Here is a 12,052-nt window from a genome sequence, read left to right as displayed (position 1 = left end):
ATTGACTTTAAATTTATACACAGTGTTTGAGGTCATGAGACGAAGATTCCTATTGATTTTCAACGATTTCCGATAATTACTGCCAAAGTTATGGCCCTTGATCACTTTGCAAAATCTTGTGACACTCTAAAGGCTAAAGTTATCATCCGATTGACTTCAGATTGATACACAGAGTTTAAGATCTTGAGACGAACAAGTATATTGATTTTCAATGAATTTTTATGACTTGAACAGTTAAATCCATGATATTAAAAGCTTTGTATACAAAACGTTAGCATGGGGCAGAACTTTATAAAAACCAAATTCTAATACTTTTCTGATAATTACTTCGTGAGTTGTTGCTCTTAATCAGATTTTAGTGTATTATAAATCTTTCCTTACCGAAAAAAGTAAAAATATGCAACAACTCTTGTTGACTGTCGGATGATTTAGCTGCTGTGGGCGTATGTTTCGTTGCCTGTCAACCTATCTTTATTTATGTATTGTAGGAGGTGAACTAGTGTCATATTTAAACAGACAGGAGTCAGCACTATCTAGTAATCAAGTTCTACTTGTGTTTCATCAATCATGTAGAGCCATACAACATATGCATAAACAGAAACCACCTATTATACATAGAGATTTAAAAGTAGGTTTTAGTACGCGATGGTTTGACGGGACACGATTATCGTGTTGTTTTTATGCGCCCACATTGAAATGTGGTTGTACATGTATATGGTCGTCGTTCTGTCCGTCTGTCGATCTGGATTGTGGACGCTCTAGATGCTAAAGTTAATATCCGGTTGACTTTAAATTTATACACAGTATTTAAGGCCATGAGATGAAGAAGCCTAATGATTTTCACCGATTTCAAATAATTACTGCCAGAGTTATGGCCCTGGAACGCTCTAGAGGCTAAAGTTAATATCTGACTGACTCTAAATTTATACACAGAGTTTAAGCTCATCAGACGAAGAAGCCTGTTGATTTTAAATGGCCCTTGATCCCTTTGAAAAGTCTTGTAGATGCTTTAGAGACCATAGTTATCATCTGATTGATTTAACATTTATACACCGTGCTCACGCATATATATGGGTCACTTTTTGGTATTGTGCACAAAAGTGTGACATAATTGCTAGAAAATAAACCTTCACTAATTTTGCTTAAATTTATCTGCATACAATGAAAAATATGTAACATTTTCATATTTTAGAACGAAAATATAATGCAAGTTCTGAGAATTAAAAAAAATCTGATTTTATTCCTCAATGTTTAAGGGTTGCGCATGTTACACAGGACACAAATAGTGACTCAGGTTTTGTACAGTTTTTATACGCCCACATTGAAATGTGGACGTATATTGCCTTCGCCCCCGTCCATCCGTCTTGATATATGTGACCGGTGCCAGCAAAATCAGTCACTTGGATCTCAAAAATTGACTCAAAATCAGTCACTTGGATCTCAAAAATTGAATCAAAATCAGTCACTTGGATCTCAAAAATTGACTGAGTTATGAAATTTTGAAGTTTCAAAGTCAACATAAGTAGATTCTGAGAAAACGCAGATTAAAGTCGGGGTACTAAGAAATTTCAAACCATCATAGCAACCAGTATCTTAGGATGGGGATATTGCGTCCTATTTTTTACCTGTGGCACAAGACATCATACCTGTTGTATTTCCAGCAAAAATTAGGTTCTCTGTTTGTTTTTTGTTTTTTCAGGGGCACTGGTAGTGGTTAAAATCACTACTTTTTTTAGAAAAAAACCGAAAAATCACAAAAAATCAATTTTTAATACAAGATTTTTTTCTAAGCAAATTGGCTTTTAATTGCAATAAATGAATGAAATAAATCATTCTTACTGATTTTAGAGGTTATTCAATAATTTTTGAAGAAACAATTTTGAATTTCAACACATATGTAGGCCAACCCGGGAACAAAAATGAAACGTTTAGGGGGTGGGGGGAGGAGGATAATTAAAAATTCAAATTAACTGATATTCATCCCTATTATTCATGACTAGAAAACTGTACATACATTTATATTCAAGAACACAAACAATCACACATGACTATACAGAAAAATACTGAAGGTAATCTCCCTAATCCACCCTTTACATTTGCGATGTGTGACTATTAATGGCCACGCCCACGGACCCGGACATGAAAGCGTCCCCGACCACGCTTGGCCAGCGGAGGAGCGAATTCCGCATCACTGTCTGAATCTGGAGTGCTATGATCAGGTAAGTCACTATTATTAGGAGCGGTCATAGATTCTGGTAGATCTTGTGGTGGTGGTAAAGCCTGTGGTAGTGGGCAAGATATATCCCGAGTTTCAACACGGCAGAATTCACGAATCTTTTGATATAGGTACAGCTGTCTTTCTGCTGACAGTCCCGGTGGAGGAATTATATCCGGTTTCTCGTTATGTGGAACCACAGAGGAATCAATGATTAGATTAAAAATTTCTTCTTCAGAGTCGGCGTACAACTTTCTGAAAACCATGCCTGGATGGTTGCTGTCAAATCTAAAATTATAAAGAAAATTGAATCTTTTAAATAATAGTCTATGTAAATCAAAAATTGTCCTCTACTGTAAAAGTGTAAAAATTAAAAGGTACATGTACAGCATAAAACTGGCTAACCAGGGAATTTTCTTTTCTGCATCGCCGGGGGTCTTTAGCAGTGGGAGGAAACCGGAGGACCCGGAGAAAAACCAAGATGTTGGACAGACGACCCTACTCCTTGTCACGTACAACTGGGGAATCGAAACCATGCCAGTTGACCCGCACTAACCATGCGGCCATTCCCCCCCCACACTCACCGTCTGTGCTTAGATAGGCATAAGCCATACAGTGTACTATGAGGGACATTTTGCCTGGACAGCGGCACTACGGCTTACTCTTATAACAAATTCTGTCAAAGTCTTTTCTGTGTATGCCAAAATATACACAGGACCCCAGTTTTTCTTCCCGACAGCACAACTATACATTGATATATTGTTCCTTGCCAGGCTCTCTACCTTTCACCACTGACTGTGACTGGCAGGAACCACACTAAAATTCCCGATGAACTTTCTCTGCATCGGACCTCAGGTTAGCGAGCCAACCAGAATTTTAAATAACATACATGTAGGCCTACCTGAAATGATGATATTTCTTGATGCCAGGCATTTTCCTGAAGAAAGGATTGAAGAATGCTTGCCAATCATAGATGTTTACAACTACAGATCCATCTTCATTTCCTACTTTTTGGGCAATGTTAATTCCCACTGTGGTACTATTTCTAACAACATTTGCAATATCATCCAAGCAGGATACCATTGTTAAGCGGTATTTTTGCTTTATAAGTCCAAAACACCAGTCTGGTGCAAATTTGGTGTGGCCAGTTATCAGAAAATTCATTGTGATTGACCGATGTAGATTATTCATCACACGCCAGGCTAGATACCAGAGAAAGTAATTATTTTTATTCTGGCCGCTGCAATTATCACAATGCAGCTCTACGTCCATTTCTCCTAACCCGTAATTATCGAAAAAATGGTCTAAATAGCTTATGACGCTGTTTGATCCCTTTGAAACACAATTCCAAAGAGGCCACACTTCCTTGGAGTGAGGAAATACATCGGTCCCGGTTGGTAGGGATCATTCGGGTAATGGATCTGTTGCGCAAAGTCAAAACTATAGTGTGCTGTTATATCCCGTGAAGCAGGTGCATTTTTCATTAAATTATGTTTTAGGCCAAGGCCCTCAACCACTGTCTTACAGTTTGCTACCATTTTTTTGATAAAGACTACGTTCCAGTGTAACTGAAACTAAATGTTTCTCCTGCCTTTTTAATTGTTCACTCTTCATCTCCTCTGGTATATTTACACTCCGATATATTGCTGCATTATTTTGTTGGCATACCCAACATAAGTCTGTCATTGGGTGAGTAATAACTATGAATGGTACTAATGTCCTCCACAAACGTCGAAATGAATGCAAACTAACAGCTCGATTCCCTGAAAGACAGAAATAGAAATTTATAAATTTATGCATGGGAATTAATACACTAATGTGTACACGGGACCTTGGTTTTGTTCGTTCCATCCAAATGACTAGACAGCTCTCCTTTTCAGGCCCTCCATCCATCCTACACCACTGACAAGGGGAAACCACACCGGAAAAAATGATGAACTTTCTCGGCCAACACCCGGGCGAACCCGCCGACCTCCGGGATAGCAAGCCAGCGCTTGGCTCACTTAGCCACTGTGGCTATCACTAAAAGCTAGAGCGTGCCGTATAATGTACTATACCATGTTACACCCAAGTAGACACAGCTAGTGTGTTGTAATGTTAGTTTTGCTTGATGTACGTGTAGTCTAAAATAGAAATTAAAAGTTAATCTGATCCAGTTTACCTGTAGTAACCATGGCTTGTTTGTAGTCCCTCCAAATACTGGCCTTTGTCATGTTAGATTGCAACAGCTTGATGTTAAATCGCTTGTAACCTGGCACTCTACCAGGAAGAGCCACAGAGTGTATTTCTGCAAAGTTGGAAATAAATGTAACAACTCGAGATGTATCATCATAGGTTATTATTCTCTTGTTTTTCTTCTGCCGTCCTCCTGACTTTTTATAACACGGTACCATTCCATGTTCTTTATAGTGTTTAATTAAAGCTGTCAATTTATCCTGGCTCATGCTAAAAATATAAACAAATAGAGTTTCAATTGTTGCTAGATCAAGGAGAACAACTAAATGAGAAGCTCTGAAACTACGACATGGATTACACACTGACTAAAAAAATTGGAATCTTCAGTCATTTATTGCTTTGCCTAGCCCAAAAGTTAAAATTTGTTGCCCTGCTTACCTAAATTTTGTTTTGTCTTCGTGTGGTAAAGGTTTTTAAATTTGTGCCAGTATCGGATCTACAAACTGAGAATAGGGGATGGGGCAGTTCCAAATCTAGGGAGCCATCTATAATCCCACAATGAATGTTAACAAATTACTGGCTATAACACTGTACATCCTGGTAGAACATGGATAGTATTGCCTATTTGGTTGATCGCTTATTGTTATCTTGCCGCAAAGCAGTTTTATTCATGTTGACAAAAAGTTCATGTTATATTATGACATGTTATGTTAGGGGGTTTGGGGTTGGAGGTCATGGCAAATGGGAGCAAATTCTCTTGAACGAGAGGATAAGAAATGGGACACTATCAAGGCCTGTCTGTCAATTCCGCTTACAGGGGGGGGGGGGGCATGGGCCTTAAATGACACGCCTTATTTGTTTGTTACCCTATTAAGATTTCAATGGATCCCGCAAAGCTATTTAGCAGGAGGGATGGAGGGGATGTAGTTTTAACAGCATGTTGTGTCGCAAGGTCTTTTTTCTCACGACAATATTGTATAAATAAAGGTGCTAACATCGACTGACACGCGACCTTTTAGCAGTAAAAAGTTTGGGGCTGAAGAACTTTCGACAAGGAGTAACTAGGCCTGTACCTGAACGTACACTACAGTGCTGGAGTCTGGGACTATAATCGCCGAACACCGCGGAAAAACACTCTATTTCACGGTGGAATCTTGGAGAATCGCTAGCGAAACGGCAGCTAGCCAAATCACCGCGAAATAGGGTCTTTCGCGGTGAATTATGGTGTTTCGCGGTGAATCGCTTGAGTGCCGATATCATCCCGATGTAAGCATGTTGACGAAAAATGTAATTTATTTAAGTTGAATACAAGATATGTTAACCGTTGGCGAGGCAGCTACGGTCGTATTTCTAACACACTGTACATGTATAAGGTGGTGCCACAATGTACGTGTATGCAAACAATGAATAACTTACAATTTTTTAAACGTATCATTTCATCTTATTGGCTGCTATCAAATCCAAACTTTAAATTATATTCGATGAGATTTTACACATAACTTCATTACTCGCAGCTTCAGTTAATCTAAATCAACCATTCATAAATCACAGTGCCATACATGTAAATCACTTCGCAATGCGGTTAACCGTACGTCACGTGGTCAGAAACGCGCAAAAACATGAGATGTTGGGTTCGACACGGGGACTATATATTCTTACGCTGTGTTACTTGGCGAAAAGTATTTAGCAAATCTTGACTGTCACCGGTATATGATAATAATGTATTATGACGTATTAAAATAATATGGGTGGGAGGGGGTACACTGCGAAAGTCACAAAAGTGACAAATAGAACTTGCAACGGAAGTCGAAAGCGCTTTCAAATCAGACATAAGAAGCTCGTACTTACCGCAAAATGAAATGAACGCGACACAAGTCTCCGATGTCAGAGAATATTAGTAAAGTATAACCGCTATCAAATCCACACAAAAATCCAAGGCACTCATTTTATTTTTGAAAAGAATAACTGTAGGCTCGATAGAAGAGCCTATTCTTCATGAACCCCAAACCAATGGTAACATTCAACTTGTATGTTGTCATTCTCGTGCAGATTTGTTTGAATAACAGAAATGTCCCATGTATCAAGATCAAAGAATAAAATCGCACATAGCCTTGTTTTTATGCGAATTCAATTAATCTAAAAGGGGCACCGGCGCAATTTAAGGAATTATTTTTGAGCCAATATTAACCATCGCCAATTTTTTAAATCATGGGATAAAGTCAATTAACAAACAATACGGGTCTACTTTATTACAAAAACATTGGTGAACTTACCATTTTGTCTAAAATCATAACGCTAATCAACAAACAATACTATTGTTCTTTATTACAAAAACATCGGTCAACTATATTGTTTTTGTACATATTGTATTTATTTATTTGTTTGTACTATATGTTATACCTGATGAGTCTTTGGCTTAAAGGAATAAAGAATTTGAACTTGAACTAATCGCTGTCGGGATGGCGAGCCAAGCTAGTTGATTATTAGGTAAATAAAACAATAAACAACCGATGAGTAAAAGTGATCTATTCTAATCAATTAAATAATATACAAGTCAAGTACCGGTATTACCTTAACCGTGGACGGGTTTGCTTGTGGACGGGTTAACGGACACTCAACTTACAAATATTAAATCATCGCCGTATTGGCACTGACTGACAGCACTTCGTGCACGGACTGTTGAATTCTCGTTTAATTTATTGTGTTAATTTCACTATTGTTTAAAATGTAAACAAAATCTTATCTCGAGTACGTAGTACCGTATATCGAGCTAGTCTAGTAAGTAGTAGGCTAGGTTAATCCAGACTAAAACGAAAGTCCTTTTATTGTTTTAATAACATTGGCTTCTGGTAGACTCGATTGTCATCTAAGGGATTATATTTTCTTTACGCGGTCTATTTATAGAACAGTAAATATTGGCGCGATAAAAATTTAATTATAAGTCCAAGCCATTGTTGATAGAAAATAATAATGATTTACGTGTATCATAGATAATATTAAGTAACAATAGAATGAAAATACTGTGTGTTGTTTTTCGAGTTTTAGGCCATTATTACTTATTTTATGCATATTTTTGGTATGAACTTTTTTGGACCAGTAACATCTCATTCGGTCCAGCAATAGTTGGAATAATACCTGCCCAAATGTCCAGTAAAAAAAATATCATTTCGCATGGACTGCAGGGTACATGTATATGCAGTAGGAAATCGACAAGTTGGACGTACAAAAGAATGGAATCATTCAGAAAGTGTACTCAAAATAAGTAAATTATAACGGGGTGAAGACGAGAATTAACACACTCGTGGAAATTGTTTAAATATATGAGGCGTATGTAATGTACACGTATGTGTGTGTGAAATGGCTTTATTCAATATCTGCTCCCACCGAAATGAATTGGGTGACATAAAGTAGATGTATATTGTCACAGCGGATATTATTCGCTGAGTAAAACAGAGTAAGAATATACATGTAGTCCCAATCTTTTGGCACGTTTCTGACCATGTAACATACCGTTAAGCGACCCGCGGAGTAATTTACTGTACGTGCTGTATGGATGATTGATTTAGATTAACCGAAGCTGCGAGTAATGAAGTAATGTGTAAAAGCTCATCGTATATAATTTAAAGTTTGGATTTGAGAGCAGCCCCAAATTGACGGATTACATCTAAGTTATAAACGAAGATGAATTGATATGTTTAAAAAATTGTAAGTTGTTCATAGTTTGCATACATTTTGGCCGGCGTTATGTATGTATAAAGTGCGTTGGGGGAAAAATCCTAACCGATACAGAATGCCGGTAAATGTCTTCCCGAGATTACCTAACTCATTTGTTATTCAAACCTGCCTGTACATTATACATGTACACGTTTCCCGGGAGCATTACTATATTACAACTCCTTTAATTTATTATAGACAATATTAGTTCGACCCTAGCTTAAGGTAGGCTCTCGAATTCCTTGCGGGAAGCAAGGCAAAACATGATGTATTCTTATCGAAACACGGTGAATTCCTAGAGAAACACGGCGAATTCCTAGAGAAACACGGTGAATTCCTAGCGAATCTTAGAGAAAAATCGCCGCGGAATCAAGCGAAATTTCACCGTGAAATCTTAAAAAGAATTCTGAGAGGTTTTTTTTCACCGCATCGCGGTGATTTCGGTCCAAAAAATTTGGGAGGAACTGTACAAGTCAAGGATTATACACGTAAGTCAAGGCCTACATTATGTTTGCCCAGCTTCATGTAGGCCTAATTGTCTGATGCCACTACATTTTTGTGCCATTTTAGTTTCTACTTGGTTTTAATCAAGTTTAATGCAAAAAATGTTTTAGGCCTAGGCCTACTTACCAGTTTACAAACTTTAATGTTTCATGGCAACATCGACGTCCAAGAACATAGTACCATGTTAGGTACGACAACAAAAAAATAAACTTAAATAAATGTTATTAATTAGTATATATCTAGATATAGAATTTAAAAAGCTACAAAACGAAACAAAAATTAGCTTCCTATGCCCAAAATTAAGAAAGTTATGACCAAATTGGTGTTGGGAATACGCGGCGTCGTTCTTAATGGACTTGTATAGAAAAACAAAGGACTAATTAGACCAATTAGGCCGCGTTTGGGTGCAAAACTAAAATGGTCATAACTTCCTTAATATTTAAGATAATCACAAGATTTTTTCAGGAGTTATCCCAGGTATCTGAAGCTACATAAAAACACTTAACCTGAATACATTATACCAGTTGAAGTATAAAATTTTATTCTGATAAAATATTTAATATTCCCTTTTTAGCGGCAAGTCAAGAGCCGCTTACCTTATCTCACAGGCAGTCTACATGGAAGTCTCTCAATCTATATGAACTTCAGTTCACCATACACAAAGTCCACAATCATCTGATCAACTGATAACTTAGTATCCTCACCATCAGTGTCATAACTCTGTTCAGCACCCCAGTAGCAAACAGTGTAATTGCCAGCCTTGAGCTTCTCTATCTTACCATTGTAGGCAACAGTTTTCAGTCTCCCATCATCGTCCTCGTCCACCCAGTCATGCACAATGGCCCTCTTCACAACAGAGCCATCAACTATGTCTAACACCACATCCAATGAGGAATTGTCAAGATCAGGGAACACCTCCAAGAAAGCTAGGGCTCGACCTGTACCTCTATCGGCAACAATTTCTTTCACTTTTTTTTCAATCTTCTTTCGGCCTGTATCCTCTTTCTTTTGCATCTTGATCTCAATTCTTGTGGACAGTTCTTTTTGAAGCTCACTAGCACAAATCTGGGCCCTCTTTTTCAACTGCCTTGCTTCACGCACACTAGCTTTCACAATACTCTCTGCCTTTGGATGGGACATCAGGTATTTCACAGTCTGATTCTTTTTTGAGCGGATCTTACTAGATACAAATAGCATAGTGGCTCTAGGTGCCCTTGCTATGGCGGCACTAAACATCCCCATGACTTCTTCTGCGTCCATATTGTGAGTACGTGCAGAAGAAGTCAGCTCCCTGAGATCGGTATCAACGGTCATATTGAAGTAGTTCTGGAATTGCTTCTTTATCACTCCCAAGGCAGATTCAAGGACTGCCTTAAACTTAGCAGAGAACCCCTCTGGGTCAGAGGTATACCAGAGTTTGTCATCCGGCGCATGAACAATGGGGTTTCCATAGAAGTCAGAAGTGAAATCGTTGATAGAGATTTGGTCCTTGGCGGCACAGGTTTCCATCCTCTGGTAGCAGAGCTTTATTTCCTCGAAGGCTTCTAGGTGTTGCAGCTGAGTTTCGGCATTACGATAGAATGACTTCATCCATGGGCCAGTTAGTACCTTGCCAAACACACCAAGAACTTGGAGCTGTGAGATTGTCTCAGTGCTGGAGAACTCTTCAATGAGACCCGTCTTCAAATCTGACGTGTGGAGACATTTCTTCTCCAGGTAGAGCTTCAATTCCTGATGGTACTGGATGTAGGTGGCAGACAATCTGAACAGAATATGCAGTCTGTTCCCTCTGTAACGAGTGATCAGTGAGAGAGGTAGGTTATAGTCAGATAAAAACACGCGAAAACCATGGGGGTCCCCCTTGCTATCTTTAAACCTCATTTTGTTCTTGGCAAGGATAACGCGCTCAGCTCTGCATGTTCCAGTATAAAGTTTTGATTTGAAACTCGTTGATTCGAGAGACTTTAGGGCGGTCTTGCACTTCGTAGCAATGGTATCAAGTGGATGGAGATGGCAGTTCATCTCCACTAGGGTTGAACCAAACTCCTCATTCACTATGCGGATAGCAGCATGGTTTGCTGCGGCCCTATCGGTCAGGCTGCATTTAATATGTGATTGCATTGTTTTGTTCACATCATTCACAGAGAGCGCTTCCTGTCCTTGGTCTACCTTGGTCTGAATTGAACAGTATGTCCGGGCTAGGTGTTCCACAGTTTTTACCACATGATCAGCGTAATCAGTAGCAAACCCTCCAGCGAGCTGATCTAGGGCAAGTACAACAGCTCTGTCTTTAGAAGTGGCACGAATTTCGTTGACATGCAGCCCCTCCTGAGTCGTTGCATCAAATGCAACTGTAGTATTCTGTGTTTGATACAGGAATTCAGCAGCCTGAAAGTCACTTAAAACCCCCAGTTCAACTGCAATTGTTTCCACGGTACTACGACTCGGGATGTCTTTTACATCAGCACCAAGCCTCTTAGAAATAGATGTAATCAAACTTGGAATTCTTGAAGTAGGAACATTGGCTTCGATACACTCTAAAACAATCATTCGCATATCGAAGCCAAACATTCTGCCGTCCTTTCCAAGAATGACAGCCTGATCCGTATTCGTACAAATTCGTACAAAAAATATAGAAAAAGATACGAATCGACGGGCGCAGCACGTACTTAACCGGAGGCTATAAAAATGGTGTGACGTTGGATTTTCCTCAAAACGTCGCAGCGCTTAACAGTCCAAAATGGCGGCCAAAATATCGGTTCACTGGCGTACCTAACCATGTTCGTTGCTGTTTGCGTTGCTTTTATGTCTTCCGTTTAGAACAAGCTGTTAGAGGCTTATTCACCATAAATGAGCTCAACTTTCCCAAAATAATCAAGTCCTTTTCAAAATCATTTAGGGCACTCATCGACATTCGGAGCTCAAACACCTCATCTTTATCGAAATTTTCAATTCTGAACAGTTCGTCTTGCGGATCAGTGGCAGTAGCAGGTACATCTCTGAGGATTTCTGGAACTTCATTTACGATAACAGCAGTATCAACATCTGAGTCCCCATTATCACTAGCTATCTTCCGATTAATAGTTGGGCGACTGTCATTATTATTGGCATGATGATTATCGACTGTTGTTGGGCCTAACGGTAACGTCAAAGCCGCGGAACATAAAGGTTTAATAGACTTTGGAATAACTGAAGACTTATTTACAGATACAGGTCTAGACTTATTTACAGGTACAGAATTATTAACGGGTGTATTTACATTGTTTTCAGTGTCACTTTCTTCTTCTGATGATTCTTCTGACGAGGATGAAACACACTGACACTCGTCATTGTTTACAAAATAATCCTCTAAAAGTGTCATCCATTGCTTCTCTATCGCTGGCGACTCCAAATTACACGATCTCAGACTGTTCAATGAATCTGCGACACATTTTTCCTTGGACA

General features: G+C 38.9%; 1 protein-coding gene across 1 annotated transcript; it reads right to left on the bottom strand.

Annotated features, from left to right (window-relative positions):
- Window positions 1-2,082: 2,082 nt before the first annotated feature.
- On the bottom strand, window positions 2,083-3,622 carry LOC126817880 (uncharacterized). Its single transcript, XM_050545051.2, has 2 exons — window positions 3,117-3,622; window positions 2,083-2,503 (listed from the first exon to the last, which is right to left on the bottom strand). Exons 1-2 carry the CDS (start codon window positions 3,485-3,487, stop codon window positions 2,113-2,115), a joined length of 762 nt encoding a protein of 253 aa, XP_050401008.1. The 5' UTR covers window positions 3,488-3,622; the 3' UTR covers window positions 2,083-2,112.
- Window positions 3,623-12,052: the final 8,430 nt, after the last annotated feature.

This window comes from Patella vulgata, chromosome 4, assembly GCF_932274485.2.
Source record: "Patella vulgata chromosome 4, xgPatVulg1.2, whole genome shotgun sequence".
Taxonomy (NCBI): Eukaryota; Metazoa; Mollusca; class Gastropoda; family Patellidae; genus Patella; species Patella vulgata.
The sequence above is the reverse complement of the archived record's forward strand: the minus strand, read 5'-3'. Positions and strand labels throughout refer to the sequence as shown.

Coding starts and splice junctions, on each gene's coding strand:
- LOC126817880 (XM_050545051.2), bottom strand. CDS start 3,487: ATGGACGTAGAGCTGCATTGTGATAATTGCAGCGGCCAGAATAAAAAT. Junction 2,504..3,116: donor AAGAAATATCATCATTTCAG/GTAGGCCTACAT, acceptor TTATAATTTTAG/ATTTGACAGCAACCATCCAG.